Source organism: Phaethon aethereus (genome assembly GCF_964289735.1).
Source record: "Phaethon aethereus genome assembly, chromosome: 10".
Lineage (NCBI taxonomy): Eukaryota > Metazoa > Chordata > Aves > Phaethontiformes > Phaethontidae > Phaethon > Phaethon aethereus.
Window position 1 is genome coordinate 7448015 of NC_138586.1, and position 18901 is coordinate 7466915.

The following is an 18901-nucleotide window of genomic DNA, read 5'->3' on the forward strand; positions in this document are numbered from 1 at the left end:
TCTTTGCTAACCAGTGAAAGCCTCTCTCTAAACTTTTTGGACACTTATGAGCATGTGAGGGGAAAAAAACCTTATGATTGTCCTGTTTGTATTGAGTATAGAGACACTGATATATGAAGTTCATGTATCTGAACTTAAGTCCTTTAATCAAAGCCCAGCATTTTACTGCTTTCATTTCCTGAAAAAATTGGTGTGGGTAAGATAAAAGTTGTAAATATTTTCAGTGTGGTTGGCACTGAAATTGGGAGATGATCTCAGGACCTGGCGAGACTCTTCGAAAGATACCTCGTTTCTTATTAAGCATGAAATAGGTGCAGCAGCTGCCTTAATTTAGGGGCTCTTGGCTAGTATAGGGTACCCTTTCTCTGTGTGCCTTTTTGCTTAAGTATGTTGGGAGATGAATCCATTTAAATGCTATGCTTAACGTGGCATTATAAAAGAAATCTTGTGATCTGTAAGCTTAATTTCAGCAGCCTAATAGCCTACCTCTCTAAGTACTTATTAGGGTGTACCCTGTTTCGGTACTTTTTTCCCAGCAGATGGTTTCTAAACTGTGACCCTAAAATATACCCCTATGCTGGAAATAACACTTCATATTACTTTTTTTTTTCTTCAGTCTAGATAGACCTTGATGCAATTTGCTTGAGTGTTTTCTTTTAATGTGCTCACATCTGGGCATTTGAAGCTGATTATATGCAGCACACATCAACAGAATTCATGAATTTTTAAGCAAGCAAGTATTTGATCCAAAAGATGTTGCTCTCGGAGTTAGTGAGCTCTCGTTTTGGCAGAACTGCATGAATCCTGCAGCTAGGAATGCTCTGCTGACCATATTGAACTTTGAGTCTTCAGAAGAGCATGCCAGGAACGGGGTTGGCCAAAGGTGTGATGTCAGATTGTGAGCCCCTGATGTCACAGCATGTGAGACATTTGGGAGTGGGGTGTTTGAGCTTTACAGACAACCCAGTGTGAACTTCAGAAGAGATGTTCTAGAATGCCAAGGTAGAGAGACACATTCTGACAAGTGTAGTTGTGTTTGGTAGTCACCTGGGGTCTCTCATTTGCTCAGCAGGTTGTCTGTGTTTGTATAAATACACGGCAAACTGGACTGCTAAGTCTGATTCTTCCTCTTCTGTGACAGGTGACTTTTGATACAACCAGACATTTTAGTGAAGGAGCCATAAGAAAGAGCATCCTGGAAAGACTAAAGCTGCAAGAACAGGAGAACGTTCGAAAAAGGGGGAAAAAAAAAAAGAGAGGGGGTTGAAAGGTGAGAGTGTATTTTTAGAAAATGTCCCATTTTCTTGAGATTTGTTACACTACCTCATACCAAGTAAAATCCAGGAAGAATGGCTACTGTAAAAATCCAGGCTTTGAGGAAACAGGAGTCAGAGAACTCGAAGCAGTGCTATGTAATTTTTAATGTATGTGTTACTGTCACAAAGAAAAGCATTATGATAATTCTGTGTGTAAAGCATCAGATGGAGGGGTCTGGATTATGAGAAAGGATGGACTAGAGACATCCTGAGGTCCCTTTGGATTGGATTATTCTATGATTCTGTGGGTCTGGAGTGAAATGAGAGAGCTGTTGCTCTCAAATTGCTCTGAGGCTTGATTACTTAAGATTCTGCATGTGGGTTTTTTGTACTGTTCTATGCTGCAACATCACAAATTAATGTCTATGGCCTGAAGTTAATGTGACGTACATTTCTAGGTGCCTCCCAGTTGACTGGAAGGTCCAATGCTAGAGATGAACACTTTTCTGCCTTTCCCTCTACCACTTTTTTATTTGTTATTTTTTCATTGTCATTACTCTTCTGGTCAGTGTTCTTAAATTTTGTATGTGAGTAATAGTAGTATATTGAAGTTTTAATTCTGTAGATAATGTGTTTGGATGGCATCCTTAACTGTCACTAGTAATTAATCATGTTACACACCTTCATATCTTAAAAACCCCTGAACACTTAGAATGCAGAGCATAGCAACTCTAATGCTAGGTCTCTGGAAACATTGCTATGCTTCCATTGTTAATACTTTCGTATTCAAATACTCTTTAAAATATTTGTGTGAACAGTTTGTTGTAAAAGTGAGAAAACTCATGCCTTGAGATAAAGACAGTTAAATAGGTAAAACAAGGAATTAATTCACCACTCCCTATCAGTAGGCAGGTGTTCAGCCATCTCCAGGAAAGCAGGGCTCCATCACATGTTAACGGTTACTTGGGAAGACAAATGCCATCACTTCTAACATCCCCCCCTTCCTCATTCTTCCCCCAGCTTTATATGCTGAGCATGACATCACATGGTCTCTAATATCCCTGTGGTCAGCTGGGGTCAGCTATCCCAGCTGTGTCCCCTCCCAAAGTCTTGTGCACCCCCAGCCTGCTTGCTGGTGGCGTGGGGTAAGGAGCAGAAAAGGCCTTGACTCTGTAAGCACTGCTCAGCAGTAATCCCTGAATTATCAACACTGTTTTCAGCACAAATCCAAAACGTAGCCCCATAGCAGCTACTATGAAGAAAATTAACTATCCCAGCCAAAACCAGCACACAGCTTCAACTTTAATTTTTAGAACAGCAGAAATAGTCTTGTAGTATCTTTTAAATGGGACTCTCATGCTAATCTGTAGGGGAGATTTGTTAATTTAAGAATTAGATTCAAATCATCAATCTCTAGTTGTGTCCTTGGAGACAAAGGATGATGTGACTCTGTTGTCTTGGCAGTGCTTATAAAGAAAACCCTAGAATACAAACCATTTGAAGAGACAAAAGAACTTTCTAAAGGTGTGCATCAGTTGGATGCATGTCATCTATGTACCATGTTTTTTTAAACATGTTATTCTAACAAACAAGATGTCTTGTTAGCCACATGTGGATCCTTGGCAACTGGTTGCTTATTATTAGCACTTCAAAGATTTGCATCCATTTCCCCAGGACTCAAAATGTTAAAACAAGTGTCATCTAAATTGTCCCATATTGATAATTACCTAGAAAAAGACGTGGTGATGAAAAGAAGTTCAAGAGAGAAAAAAGAAAGCTAAGCTCGAGAGGAGAGAAGAGAGGCAGATAGATGGAGATGAGAAACATCCCCAAAAGCAGCAGAAGGTACCAGCTGAAGAACAGCAGTGGCCAGAGAATATGCCTGAATGGGAAGAAAGGAAATCCCTGCTAGCTCAGAGAAGAGTGGAGTCTGTCAGACTGCTTACAGTGCTGTTAAACCGTGTGAAAGTAAGACTACTTTAAAACATTTTAAATTTTGAAGGGTGTTTATTACCGCTTGAATAATTCACTAGACATTTGATGTCTTGATGCTGTTCAGAAGAATGCCTTGGGACTGACCGGACACTGAGAAGGCCTGAAGTCTGTGTCTTGTGACAGTCTGCTCTCAGTCTTGCCCTGAGAGCAAAGGTTGTGCATTTCCACCCAGAAACTTTGCCTTTGATGCTTGTTCAAGGCCTTGTCATTACTGAGTAAAAATAGGGCTGGACGGGCTGTATCAGCTCTGTTAGACTTGATCCAGCGTTGCAAGCAAGGAGTTTCGGGGCGGGGATGCAAATGATGCCATCTCTGCTTGTTTTGGTCTCAGGTCTGCAAGTGACAGAATTACATTGATGCAGATTATGCCAGTTGCATTTCTAACAGCCTCTCTTTTGTGGCCAACACTAAACTAGCAGTTTTATTTCAGTTTGATTCAGCTAATGTTTTGAGAAAGCAGAAGAATGATAAAAATTTGAGTATTTTGCACACAGATTTATGTTTGGAGGCTTATTTTAGTGCTTTGGGCTAAAAGAAAAGTTTTAAATGAAAAGAGGGGTTTTAATTTCTCAGGGGTGCTAACATGGTTTTGCTTTGCTATTTGCTAAGTAAAAATTTGCTTGCAGCTTTTAACGAGCGTATGTTTTCCCCAATCCTTAATGTTAAAGATTTCTAAAGGAGTGTAATTTACTAAGAGCTGAATGACTTGAATGGCTACCCTTGCCATTCTGCATGACTTTTAGGGCCCCATTAGAACTGACATTGGCCTTCTTAATTACGATGGTGATGTGTTAAATAGACTTCTGTTTTCTTGGTTTCAACACTCAGCTTTAGATTGGTTGTATTTGGACCCATTTAAAACAATATATAACAAAGCATTTTATTCTAAATAAAATATTCCATCTACAAAAGTGTAGTAATTTTACTGCTGCATGCAACATTAGTTGTGATGCTGTGATCAAACAAAGAGTAAATATTTTCTTTTGCAGTTGCAGTGAGATAGATGAATTGGTTGAAAGGACCACGTCCTTACTTAATTGAGAATGCAGCTTTCTGAGATGATGTCTCTGTAGTTCTAATTTAGGAATAGTGAGATTGTATGACCGGGCTCTGAACTAAGCCAAGCTTATCTCTCACCTGTATAATTCTTTGGACTGTGGAACTGCTTGCTTATGAGTCTGCAGTTTAGCACTCTTTATAGCGCTCAATAAATGTACGTAATTGTTTTCCTGATTTTTTTTTTTTTATTTGAAGGATTTTGCACAGCTGGCAAGTCAAAAAGTGGATCCTTCACTGGGTGTAAGGAAGGACGATTCCTTTTCTGAAACAGCATTAAAAGACATACATCAGGAGCTGATTAACTCCCATTATTGTACCCACAGAGAGTTGAAACATAAGGAAGAGTTAAAGTGCCCATTAACCCAAAAAGGTAGTAGCTTACGCAGTGAGGAAGGAGACGTGAGTAAATTCCATGCATCTACTTGTCATATAGTCAGGACGATTTTAAATGATTCCTCTACAGCCCCAAGTTCTGACAGACTGCCTGGCAGAGATGTGTACAACTCCTTTGGCTGTGGATCTTTACTGATTACGGTTACGCAAGACTGCAGGGTCATCAAATCTCTCGACGGAAGGGACCACTCAACGTTGAATGTAGTTCACACGCAGACAGTGTCTGATGAAGACGGTTGCAAAAAGCAAAAGGTTTATGAGACTGATGAATTCATCCATTATTTATTAAACTACTATCAGACACCAGGCTATGCACGTGTTTGCCTAGAGCCAAAAAACACTGCGAACAAGTCCTGGTGGAAGAGAGTGGTGTCTGATGGTTATAGTGATTTTGACATCAGCTTGAGTAAGAAACATGGTCAGCACTTCAGAGAAGTGAGTCCTGTACAAAACTTCAACAAGAGAAATTGTAGTAGTGATGAAAATTACAGACTGGTGATCACTGTTGGGGAACTTAAGTCAACAGACGCAGTGTTAGAAAACAAGACCTATGGGGGTAGGTTTGCAAAAAAGTTGCAAGTGCAGAGGAATGACTCGCTCATTGTTGATAACTTACCACATCCTGGACTGAATCGTTCTTTGGGTTGCACTGCTGTTACTCATGGTAGGGAATTCAAACTAGAAGATGGTAGCAATGAAGGCACCATACCATACGAGGCATGTAGATCTGCTTGCAGATTAAAGGATTTGTTGGAAGAGATCGGTGATTCCAAGTACTTTAGAGAGGCACGTAGTGACTCAATGAAGAGAACAGAAAGGAGGTGTGAAGAAACTTATATAAATTGTAATAAAGGGTGCTTGCCTGCAAGAGCCGGGGAAAGAAAATTACTGGTTTACCTTAAAAATGTAACTCTGGAAGGTCAAGAGGAGGAAAGCAGCCAATGTAGCTTCTGTTCTAATTCCGTCCATGAGGGCTCGGCAAGGCAGTGTGAACCTAAGCTTAAAAAATCGTGCAAGAGGTCTAGTAGTAACTTAAGACATGAAGGACAGGCAAGTGAAAGAAAATCCAGGGAAGAGGAGAAAAATGCTCACAAAACAAAGAAAAAGCGAAAAAAGCTTTCTTCTAATCTTTTATCTGATGAATGTGGCTTTTCAGAGATGGACAGTTGCATGCAGCTGGAGTCACTCAGAAAGATACAAAGAAAATGTAAGAAAATGTTCCACAACAAAGTGAAATTCAAGACACTTCACACCACCGTGGCAGCACCAGATGTCACCCCTCGTGATGGCTCAGCACTTCAGGAGACCCTCCAGAGGACAGGTGAGAAAGAGGAACACCAGAACTAAGGTGACTGAATTTGACAGGTCTCTGGCAGGTGAGGTTAGTTGCCATGGTTCTTACAGTGATGAGTGGTAAGTGTTTTTTAAAAAGTTTCTAAAAGTATAAACATGGCATAAAAAAAGTGTGTGACCTCCCTGCAGTTAAAGGTTTGTTCAGTTTAGCTCAGAAACATTACATGCAGCTGCAGTTGAAGAGTAGTATTTGCCTATTTAATTGGCTAGCAAAGTATCTGTCATGGGCATTAGCAGATTGGTGGTTATTCTGTTAATAACATGCATGCTAACAACTCAACGTGCTTTAGACAACTAAAACGTTGTTGGGCATCTCAATATGTGGTACCTCTGGGTGGGAAGTAGTGCCTGACATTAGTGAATTTCTGTATAGGTTGTCACCTCCTCTCCATATGGGATTGCTATGTTGCTGGCTGTTGTTACTCACAGCCCTCTCACAGTTTGCTTTCAGCATACAGCTACCTCCCCATACCCCTTGTTGGGCCCTGTGCCCCAACAAACTCATTTCAAGTAACTTTTTCATATACTTATCTATAGGAGATGAGAGGAAATTAATGTTGAAAAGGGAGATGGATGCAGATGTCAGAGGATGCCCTCTGTTTCCTTTTGAGATAATTCAGACAAACCCCTGCTCAGATACTTTCTGTGGAGCAGAGCTCAGAAGAGGATGCTGAACAGCTACTATATAATAGCTCTTAAATTTTTATACAGAAGTGGGAGAAGAAAGCCCTTTGACCATTAAAAGGTATATGAAATACTGGGGTTGTTTTTGCTTAAGTAGTTCCTTCGGTTAGAGTATCTAACTGGTGTAGCGAGCCACAAAACCAGAATCTGCGTTTGCCTTTTGGATAACAGAGGACCAAAACTTTCCCCAGGGCCAGATAAACTTTCGTGGATCAGTTGCTAGGAATTTGAAAGATTACAGATTGAGATCTGAGTGTTATATTCTGATTGAATGTAAGTTCAATCAAAGTTACAGTATTTAGTAATAACAAGTCATTGGGGAAAAAACATAGCTATGTAAATCCTAGAGCAAGCATATGAAGTGCCTGCTCAATCAGATTGTTAAAATGATGGGACTGGAAGGTGTGGGGGACATTTATACTCAATGGTGGGAAGTAACAGATTTCCAAATATGAAAAAAAACCAAACCCCAACCCCAAGCATTTAAAACCCACACTGGAAAAATGCTTATTTTCTATTCACAGTTCTAGAGGTGTTTCTGAAAACTTGCTGGTCTTTGAGGAAGGATTTCACTGAACTTGTGCTAGATGTAGTGCTTCCAGGAATCTGAACGATTGTCTAAGCAAAGCTCTGAATTTTAGATAGTGAAAGGGCAATGCTTGTCAGCATGGTGACGGTCCCCGGCTGAAAATTTGTTCACAAGACACTGAAGGCACATGTAGTGAGGCAACTATTTAGTATGAGTTTGCTTACAAATAATTTGCAGAGGAATTGTGAAATGTTGTCAGACTTGTGCTGCATGTAGGTAAAAATGTGAAGATGCAGTCTAGGAGCTTGAGTTATATCCATATTTATTCAGCTGGCTATATTTAGAAGACAGCCACAATTGCTTTTGGATGAAGTCCCTTAGCAAGATATAGAGGACCAGCTCTAAGTTCAATACCCTGGTTATTTCAGCTTTCATTTTAGTATGCTTTATTTATTATATGTCAATAAACTAAGTTAATGTGATAATGTTGCCTTCATTACGTAGAATCTTACCCGTGTTTGTAACTTCTTCTCTAATACATAGTAATAACAAAAAATTGTAATTGTTCATGGTACATAGGTGTTCAGTATTCAATACCGGCGATTCCTACAGGCTTCCAAGCCAGGTTTTACCAGTCTTCTCTGTTCACATGTTCAGATGCTGAGTGCCTTTTCAGGGTCATGAATGGCAAATGGTTGCTACTCCAAGTACTGTTAATCTATTGTTTTTACCTAAAAAGATCTTATTTTCTTGACAGAAATATTTTCTGACTATTTTGGAGAATATTTATGCCCCTCTTAAGTCTCCTTTTTAGTATTTTATACAGTTATAATGAAGATCAACTGTTGTATTTGTTGACTGTGTAAAATGTTTCAGTTGCACTGATATGACATACCAAGGGTGTTTTTTCTCTACGCAATATTTGCAGATTAAAGACAACACAACTTCCCCCTCTGTTAATCTATAGACAGTTCTGTGCCCATAAGTACCCATTTCCCATGAGACAGGCCTTTCCATTACAGGTGAGGAAGTACTTTTTGTTAATCTGGGGAGCAGGAATTAAAGATTTCCTTCGGTGTACACTTCCAGTGTTTTAACAACATGTCACAATATTCAGTAACAAATAAATACACCAGTTCTGTAATTGCTTCTTGAGTTAACCTATATTGATTGAAACTGATAAAGCAAATCCTCTATCTCATTCTGTGTAAAACGTTGTTAGTAAATAAAATGTGAGACACCATTGTAATCTTCATACTGAAACAGAACTTTTGTGTTTCCTATTTGTTTACAGGTGGCATTATTTAGAACGTGTTTTCAGGTGTTTTAATAATAATTCCTTACTTTTCCTATTGACATGCTTAATTTGAGCCCCATCTTTTCATACACTGGCCTGTTAAGTATTATCCTGAAGGCTAATCTTTAAAGCTACATATAACGGTTTGCTTTGAAACTTTTAAGATACATCGCTTTGTAGATTAAATTTCAATAGTTATAGGAGTAAATGTCACATGTCAAGTATGAAAGTTACAGCATGTTTAGACAATTAGAACAGTTAATAGGTGAAAAGGTACATTAAAGTCAGCATTTATATAGTTCAGCAACAGAAATGTGTAACATTTCTGGCATAATTTCACACCTTTCAGTTTGAGCCTGGCATGTGTGCTTGTAACTCAGCCAGCACTTCAAGAGATGGGGGGGGAGGCTTATGGAAACACTGTTTGCTCTGACACATACAAAGTAGGGCCCCAAGATTGCAGATCTTGCAATCAAACCTGACTTTCTGTACAGAACTACGGAAAATGCCTCCTAATGGAGTAGTTAGAATAGAAGTCTTCTCAGGAGAGCTGTCTGAACTAAGCTTTGTTAGTGGAAATACATGGCCAGCTGGTTGTACCTTGTGCTGAATGCTGAAGTCAAAATCCTACAGGCTGTTTTTTTAAAGCAGAAATACACAATGAGCATTATTACATCAATCCATCTGCTTGAAATCCAAGAATACAGTAATTGTGAATAAAGCCCTTTCTTCTTAATCCAGGGATTCAGGCAATGCATAGAAGTGCCTCACCTTTTGTAAAACCCCTTGCATAACTCTTGACATAAGCACTCATTACTGAACTGAATTGTTTAACTGAAACAGCATGGATTAAGAGCAGGTAGAGTCCAGATAAAAGAATATCTGAATTTTACAAAGCAGTAGACAGTATGCCAGAACCAGTTGGAAATTAGATTTGTTTTGATCTCAAGTATGCCTTTGTGACACACACAAGTAATGCGTCTTTGGACACTTCAGATGAGGGAGATTGCTGACAGTCTCTGCTCTTACTTGGTCATCGTGTCCTACTTGGTTGATGTACAATCCGATAAGCTACTTGGCACAGTTCTTTTTGCTTAGTCATTGCAGCCAGTTGCTGTTGAAGGAAGGGATCATGTTGCAGTAAAAAAGAAGCTAAAACCCATCCATTTTCTCCAGCATGTTAAAAGAAAAATAAAATCCGTGACTGCTGCTTCAGAAAACCACTGCTTTTGTGACTTGTTTCTTCCCCTTTCACAATAAATTCTCTTTGTTTTCTCTGAAAAAGTAGTGGTCTTACCAAAGTGTAATACTTCCTTCCCGAGAGGTACGGATGATTAACATTAAGCTTTGTCTTGCGTTACTGCCAATTTTCTGTGTAGTTCTTATTTTTTATTATTCTTTGTGATGCATCATGTTGCAATGTACAGATGAATATTTAAAGGAGTGTTCCGTATACTAACTTAAGAGTCAGATGTTTGGGTCCACTGAAGGGTGGCTTACAGCTTACCCTAGTTCCACTGCATGACAGCCTTCCAAAGCTCCAGCTTTTGCTCAGTGTTAACGATTGCTTGGGCCTTTTTATGCCTAACTCTCTTTTGGCAATAGCAAAGCGTATTATACAACATGTTCATGTTCTCTATTTAATTTTCTGTTAAAATTATGCTACAGAACTGCAGTTACAGGCATTCAGTTAGAACATGTGTTCAATAATGTAAAACATTGGAGAAGGACAGTAAAAGCTTGAAACAGTGGGAGAGGATTAAGTATCACATTTAGTTGCAGTAAATAAAAACAACCACCACCATTATGCAAGAGTATTTTATTTTCTGCCTTAAATAAAAACGCACATTTCTGATTTGAGGTAAGCCATTAGTAGTAGCTTGCAAAAAGTATAAATGCTCTAAAAATAAAATAGCAACACAAAGGTCACGACAAGATTTACATTTGTCTCTAGACCTTCATTAGGTAGTTCATACAGTACCATTTTACAGAAGCTAGCTGGCTCAAACAACCGCACTCTTCATTTGAAGGCCCGGTGTAACCAAAACAACATGCCATGAAAGTGTTAGGAGAGGGAAGGTCAGTTGTTCTCACCACGGATGGTCTCGGGCACCTCAATATCTTGTGTCAACTTGTTTGTGAAAAGCTGCTGTTGTGCAATGCACTCTACTTCCGAACAATTTTGCTTAGTTTACACCTTCCTGCTCAGGCCTTTGTGCATCATTTTGGTCGTGTTGCCAAATTGAAACAATTCGGCCAGACCACTGAACGGGAGAAACTAAACGGGGGGAACTATACCAGAGAGGCACCCGAGCAGAATCACCTGGACGAGAAACACATTTACAACTGATCAGCAAATGATTAGTTATCTCCCTGGAATTTCTGAGAAAGTTTTGCAGAAGTATTTTGGATGATGAAGGAGCACATTTACATTTATTCCTTGGTCAAATCCATTTACCAAGCCTCCTCTGGTAGAAGACTAGGTTACATAGAACAAACCTAGTAATTAAGCACAGATGTGAGTTAAGAGCAACTAAGTAAAAAGCAATTCAAAGGTCAGGCCACCCAGATTATAGCTTTGCTGGTTGTTCATGAGATTGTGCAGTTTCTTTTAATGGCAATGTTCCAGAGCAACAAAGGCCTCAACACAGACAGGGCTTACACCATGTTTTTTTTATTTTGTACAGGAAACTTAAGAAGTTACGTTCACCAGTAACATTTTTCTGCTAAAGCTGCATGTGCAAGAGCACTTGTTAATCATGCCATACCAGCAAGTAGTCTTTTTTTAGGCCTACGCATCAATGGCAGCTGATCTTCCCCATTTACTATCATTTTGCTAAAGTTCACAGAAGAGTTTTACTAAGAGGAAAAGTGAATGAACGGTAGTCCAGTCGAGTCATACTTCATGATGTACCTGGTTTTTAGGGATGCCTGGTTATACTCAGTATCTAAACCTTTGTAACACTTCAGATGTGCTTTAAAAGTAAACAAAGAATATTAATCCATGCATAATTATGCATGACTGAATACATCAAGTATTAATCAGTCCTTATTGATTTTCTAAGTATCTGAAAGTGATTTAGCATCTCAAAAATTTTTATTTTTTTAAAAGAAGTTAGTGTTTCATCTGTAAGCCGCTATGTAACTCCTTAAAAGCCAAATTATCTTACATAATATTGAATTACATCGCACCACAAATTAGTATGATGCTTCATGGACAAATAAAATATAGTCCCTTTTCTAAAGGAATTACAATCCAAGGCCCAGATCCTGCAGAAGCTAACACAAAACAAGATTTAGTGGAATTTGTGTTGCATATGTGAAGTTACTCTTGTGCTTGTGTCCACAGTGCTAGGTTGTTAATGAAAAACTGGATTTCAACCTACTCTGCACTAAATGGTGATAGAAGAAAAACAGTAATAGCCCTTTATTGCCAAAATTGTAGTTTACTTTTGCACAGACATTTTTCATGCACACTTTAGATTATGCTGGTTTAAAGGAAGACAGATCTTAGACCTTCAGCAGTTTACCACTGAATTTGAGAGGGAAACCTTTGAAAAACAATTCACGCTAATTCTGGACCTTTTGTAAGCATTGCTGCTGTTGCAACTTGTAAAACAGAAGTGGAATGTTACAAATGATCCTTTACGATTCAAAAATAGACTGTTCCTCACTGCACTCTCTAGTCTTTCTTTGCATCCTGGGCATCTTTTTCTTCTTCATCAGAGTATACAGTGGGTTCCTCCCCTTCCTTCAGCAGCTTACCAACATGGTGATACTTAACTGGGAAAAAAAAAGAATCCAAGTCATTATTCTGCCCTGAAGATGTACCTTTTTCAAGTCCTATCTCTGTTTCCTAAATTAACAAGATGCCTATATTATAATAGAACAGCTTTCGGCAACTTTTTCCAAACACTGGGGGTAAGGAGAAAAGCTGAAATCAACTACCTGAACTACTATTAATGTTGTAGTAAGTGTAAGAAACATGCAAAGTGAATGTAACTATAGTTCTCCTCCTGTTGCCCACGCCAAAAGATGACTGAATGTAAAGACACATGCTAACTGAGGGGCTCATCCAGCTAAAGAAACAGAATCCTGGATTAGATTATTTCTCTTGCCAATGACAAAGCTAGTTTTTCAACTAATGGCATTGTTAGAATATTTATGTTACATATGATACATGCATGTACATACATATGTGTACATGTACACAACTTTGAAGGGTTTTTATTTTTGTAATATATGTTGAAAATATCCAATAGGACAGAAGAGAGATCCTTTCTCCCCAAGATGAAGACGGCTCTGTGATCCCATTATGCATCTAAGCCTCTGCCTTATCTTACATCTCTTTTTGAACATGTAAAAATGCTAAGATCATACATGTGTAAGAACTGAGAGCTATGCTATGTTGCCCATCTGTCAACTTCAACAAAACAAAAGATGCCTCTGACTACAGGTGTTTTGGACTATTGTTGTTACAATTAGTAAGAATTTAAAGCCACTAATCGCCAAATTTACTAGAAACATAGTAATAAAAAGAGTGCAGGTCACTGTCAGTCCCGATGCCCGACTCTTGAAAAGGCAGATTTAAACACCAGTTTAGGTCAGATATTTGGTAGCATAGTTCTGGTTTCTGCAACATACTTGTTAGCATCAGAAAACAGCCATTCAGTGTGGCGTGATTAAGTCTTAAGGCAGGAAAAGCGCTGAAATAGTAAGGGCACATCAGGTCAGGACTGAGACAGTCTAATGACATTATATGTGGAAGAAAGCTCCATTCTAGCTAGTGATAGTAAATCTTTTAATACTGAACACTAAATTTAAAAACAAAACCCATTTGATTTCCACTATACTGCTTTTTGTATATACACTTTCCATCTATCTATCTATATATATATATAAAAATTCATCAATATAAACAACTGATACATTTATTTTTTGTCTTATCTGAGTAGAAATAATCCTTTTGGTGTTCATTTGCCTAAAAGGCATCATGAAATATGGAGGAATTATTTTTCATCAACAACAAACACAATGGGAGAAAAAAAAATCATACCAGTGGGCATGCCTTGGTACAAAGTCAACACAGCAATTTCCATAAAACTGTCGTTGGAAGCAACAAGTTGAGGCACACGACACAAGACAGTTGGAATTGCCTTTTTTAAACCTTTAATACTAAGCATAGAAAAACAAGACAGCTACGAAAGTGACTTCCTTCTGTTAATTTTAGAACATTTCAAGTGTGCAAGTTGCCTTTTTTCCTTTGCCACTCTGGCCATCACTGGCACAGTAATGACCAGGCTGCTTGCAAGTGTGGAGGTGACCTTTGCCCATTCCTGATCACCACCTGAGAAAGTCAGCTGGATACAGTTGTCCATAATCTGATAAAGCCACCAGCAAGGCCATGAATTTATTCAGAGTAAAAAAAGTTGTATCAAGGGCTTCAAGGGCAAAAGGACGAGTTTAAACAGTCTTCAAAACTCTTCAAACTCAAAACTATTACCCAAGAAGTAATAATTCAATTGTTACTCTTATTTCTGAGAAGCTGAACAGGACATAAGCTTCATTTTTTCAGATCATTAAAATCTCGTCGTCTCTATAGATGGGGTCTTAACTGTATCAAAAACATGGCTCTTAATTTCCAATTCCTGTCAACTTTTTGGGTTTTACAGATCTTATCCTATGACAGAGTGCTTCCATCTCTCCTGTGGTTCTGTAAGGAGCAGAGGGAGGGAGAACGCAGAAGGAAAACCTGACAATTCCCTTAATTCTTTTGAGTAACAGTAATTCCAGTAATACTTAGTAAACAGAGGTATTAGCTCAAAGTAAGTTTCCAGACTGATGCTTCCAGCTGGTAACAGCTTTTAAACTATTGCTTCCCTTACTACACACTAGTTAGCTACTTCTTTGTAAATAGGTTTAAAATTGCTTACAAGTGAATTGTGACTCCCAGTCCCTCAAGGTCTCCTGCTGTGTAGCATTGAGATCAGAGAGGTCATCATAGTCATCCCTCAGAGCCTCCTTATCCAGGCAGAAAGTGGCAAGACCTCGGGATGCATCTCTTCCAGCAAAAATCCCATACGGGCCGTCTTCAAAATGAAAAATATAAGCAGCATTATTACAGAGGTAATGGATGGTGTATGATCTTCATGGATCACAGTTCCTAAACTGAAACAGATGAGGAGTTCCTACCCTGACCTGTGGGTCAGAGGTGCCTCAAACTGATGAAATGTTTTTAAGTTTTATTCTACTTGGTAATAAAGGAAAAAAAGAGGAAGAGGACAAGAAACAAAACCGTGGGAAGAGATACTGAGTTTGCTGAAACATCAGGACAATGAACGACACAACGGTACATAGAACATACAAACAGGGTAAGAATAGGCATACAAATTGGGAAGCACATCTTCAGAAAGAGGAACCGAGGAAGGATTTGTACATCTGAGGTGAAATGAAAGTTTTCTAAGAGATGCTCCTGACTTAAAGACCTGAAAAGATGACTTGATAGAAAATGTGATGGAGATACTAGAAATTACCACATTGGAAGAAACATCTATTAAAACTTTCAAAATGCAAGATGAACTCAAATGATCAAAACATGCAACTCACAGTAGAGAGATATCTTATCAGGACAGACTCTTGCTAAACTTCATTCATGATTAACTTGTCTGCATGACAAGCCAAAAATGGAGATATCACATGTTGCAACTAGACATTGAAAGTCCTTCTTAAGGGAACTTAAAGAAGTTAGATGTGAACTCTGGTTACGGTAGAGACCATGCCATCTTCCACATCTTCCAGTGAGCTTTTTCCTAAATTCATCAAAAGAATCTTACTTTTCCATTAAAATTAAAACCAAACTAGCCAAGACACTGTGATGAACCATTCAGCAATTACCATATTAAATACAACGGGCAGCTTTTATTGTTGTCAAAGCAGGTAGCATCCAAAGCATGGTCCTTAAGTCAAGTGGTTTTTAATTTGCACAAATAAACAAAACTGCACATCTAACTCAGATGTACATCTCATCGTAACTGCTGCAAAATTCAAAGTTACAGTCCAGCATCATTCAGCGACAGTCTCCAGTCTATGTTTGGATGAAAAGTAATAATCTCATCACGCTTCCAAATATGTGGTGTCTCCTGCACTGTTCTTGTCTCTAAGTAGCACTCTAAGTAGCCCACTACTGCAGCTACCAGCTGCCCGGGACAGCTCAGGAGTGGTTATGCCAGACAGATCCTGGTACAAATTAGCAAGCCTCCGTGAGGCTTTTTAACAGGAGGCCTCTGCTGAAAATAAAAATCCATGCCCTGATGGGTGTGATTAACTCTACATCTAGGTGCACATACTCCCACCCACATCTTCCCTAGCTGCTCTATAAGCCTCTGTAGAGCTTATTCAATCTTTGCATGTTTGAACTGCCTACGCTCCTGATAGGAAGCTGGTTTAATCTAAATTGCTAACTATTTAGTATCAATATTATGCAATAGAGTGATGTCCACTAAAAGCTGAGAATGGAATGTAAACACTGAGAGAACACTTTGCTTCTGCTGCCTGCCATCAGGCAAAGGCACCCGAGGCCGATGAAGCCGCCCAAACCCAACAGTGGCACAACCCCTTACAGTACTTACAGTATGTGTAACCTGCCCTGGGAAAATAAAGAGAAGAATGAAGTCACGCAGCTTGGCAAACCGGAGTTTTTACAACATCGAGGCCCGACTCCGGAGCCCAGGCAACCGCAGTAATCCTGCCCGCCGCCTCCCCCGGGGAAGCAGGTCTCCCGGCGCTGCTGACCACCAGGCGAGCTGCGCACACCCTCCCTGGCTCCGACGAAGCCGAACCCTTTCCGGATCGTCGGATCGTCAACAGGGGCGAGACCGCACGGCCAGCGGAGCAGAGCGCTTCTCCCGCAGGCCAGGAGGCGGGTTAGCCATTTACCGCGGAGCACGCTGATCCCCGCGCCGCAGGGAGCAACTTCCCCCGCCAGCACCGGCTCCGCGGCGGGGCGCGGCCAGATCTGACCCTCCCCGCGCCCGGTGCCCGAGCAGGGGCTGCGCAGGCCGGGCCGCCCTGTCCGCGGGGTCCGAGCGGCGGCCAAGCCGCCGGGGCCCCCGTGACTCCTCCGGCCAAGCGGCCCCGGCCGGATCCCGGGCAGAGAGCCGGGGGTTCCGGGGCGGGGCCCGCCCCGCCGACCCGGTCTCGCCGCGCCGCCGCCTCCCGCCCGCCCCGGCCCTCACCGGGCCCGTAGAACTTCCTGGCGCGGGTCACGTCGAAGACTTTGCCGTTGATGGCCATGAGGATGCGGGGGTCGCGCACCCCGTCGTAGAGCCGCAGCTGCGCCAGCGTGAAGTCGCGGCGCTTCATCTTGGGCAGCGGCGGCGGGTCCGCCTCGCCCGCCGGCGCCGCGGGCCGCTCGCCCCGCAGAATCTGGTAGAGTAGGAAGAGGCAGAGGCCCAGCAGGCTCAGGTTGAGCGGGGAGCCCACGATCTCCAGCAGCAGGCCGCCCCCCTCGGCCGCCGCCGCCTCCTCGCCGGCCACCGCCACCTCCTCGCCGGCCATCGCGCCCAGCTGCGCTCCGGCTCCGGCGGGCTCTGAGGCGCGATGCGGCGGCTGCAGCAGGGAGGAGGAGCCGGCCCGCCCCAGCGCGCTGAGGGGGCGGGACGCGGCCGACGGACGCGGCCGACGGGCGGGCGGGCTGAGGGGGTGGCCTGGCCGTGCGGGGCCGGCGGCGGCGAGAGGAAGGGAGGGGCTGAGTAGCGGGCAGGGCTGAGGGCGGGAGGAGGCTGAGGCGCGGCTGGAGGCTAAGACGTGGCTGCCGCCCTCAGGCCGAGGGGGCTCGGTGCCGGTCGGCTCCTCACCCGCCTCCGACAGTAGGTGGTAGTGTGAGCCAGGCGATGGCGAGGGCCGCCCCGAGAGCCCGCAGCCCGGCGGGGGACGCCGCGCAGCTGAGGCGAGGACGGCTCCGCGGAGAGCGCCGCCGGCCGCCGTTCCCCGCTGAGGCGGTAGGAGGTCAGGTGAGGCCAGGCCGGTGCAGCGGCGGCTCCGTGGCACACGGTTTCACAGAAATTTTGGCAAAAATAACTTTGAAGTTGCGTTAGACCCGTGTCAAAGCTGCCGCGCTGGCCTGCTGGGCGCCGGCCGGTCCCTTCCCTGCGCCCGCTCCTCTTGCGCCAGGGCGCATCTTCGGAGTGTCTTTTCGGAGTGTCTTTTCGGAGTGCTTACTGGCGATCGTGCCAAACTCAAAACTAGGAGAAAAGGAAGGAAATTACCAGACTTCTGTTTTTTTTCCCGTTCAGATAAACACCTCCTGGCCCTCAAAATCAACAGAAGCAGCAACCACAAGGTACTATTATAACATGAAAAAGAAAAGTGTCCAGTCGTGGGCTTCGTTATTCAGGCTTCTCTTCAATGGAAATTTTGGTGAAGTAAAGCTTACTAACTTCATATATCTACTCGATATGGTGTTCACATGGAGCAACTGGAGCCCTGAATACAACTAAGCACTACTTGTGTCATCTGCTCCTTGGTATCAGGTGTGAGAAAGCAGAAGTGATGTTTTGGGTCTGAGTAGTCGTCTCTGCAAATTGTGTCCTCACCATCCTTCAGAAAGAACACAAACCAATGCCCAGTCTGAATATCATCATTCCCTCTGCACAAGTAAGTAATTTCACTCGGGTGCACATGCAGAAGAGATGCAGTGTACCAACCTTGATCTTGCATTGTTGCTTGGCAGATGGTTCGTATCCCTGCTTCAGTGGATGAAGGCTGCTTTTACTGAACCTGTTGTTGAGACATTTAGTTAAATAAAATAGAAAGCAGTGCCTTTCAGTTACTTTCTAATTCTCAGGAAAATTTTAATGCTGTGGGCCACCAGGGTTCCTGATGAAGAACTTTGCCTTTTGGGATACACTCAGGACCTCTCAGTACTCAGGTGTTTTGACATGTTGGCTCTTGTAGGGTAGGGTGTTTGGTTATACCTGCTGTCTGATTTGGGAAGCTTCTTGTTTTATTGATCAGCACTTGGAACTTGATCTGTCCTTTCATGGTATACACTGACCTGCTGTGTAACTTCAAAAACTCATTGTTTTATTGGTTTGATGACTGAGATTTGTATTTGGTAATAAAGTAGGTCTGGGTTTTTACCCTATTTAGGATACTAGATAAATCTCCAAAATTTTAAGCCAAGAGCTGTATTTAAGCTGTAATTTAAGCTAAGAGCTGTATTACCTAGATAGCAGTTAATTCTGCTCAGTGTAGACATGACACTATTATACTTCATCGTGTTGATTTACATGTTAGAGGAACAGATGTAGAAAAAAAAGAAATTTGGACCGAGAT

The 18901-nt window shown here is 41.8% G+C and overlaps 2 protein-coding genes across 2 annotated transcripts; one reads left to right on the plus strand and one right to left on the minus strand.

The window, feature by feature from the left end:
* Window positions 1-888: 888 nt before the first annotated feature.
* LOC309408364 (A-kinase anchor protein 17B-like) lies at window positions 889-5914 on the plus strand (the record flags this gene model as incomplete). Its single annotated transcript, XM_082004175.1, is given in 7 exon segments — window positions 889-921; window positions 1142-1254; window positions 1256-1270; window positions 2988-3007; window positions 3010-3224; window positions 4506-5524; window positions 5860-5914. Coding segments are annotated over 7 exon segments (1470 nt in total).
* A 6334-nt stretch (window positions 5915-12248) lies between these two features.
* On the minus strand, window positions 12249-17125 carry PGRMC1 (progesterone receptor membrane component 1; the record flags this gene model as incomplete). The annotated part of the gene is made up of 3 exons (XM_082004016.1): window positions 16801-17125; window positions 14500-14655; window positions 12249-12349 (listed from the first exon to the last, which is right to left on the minus strand). Exons 1-3 carry the CDS (start codon window positions 17120-17122, stop codon window positions 12249-12251), a joined length of 579 nt encoding a protein of 192 aa, XP_081860142.1. The 5' UTR covers window positions 17123-17125.
* Between the last annotated feature and the right edge of the window lie 1776 nt (window positions 17126-18901).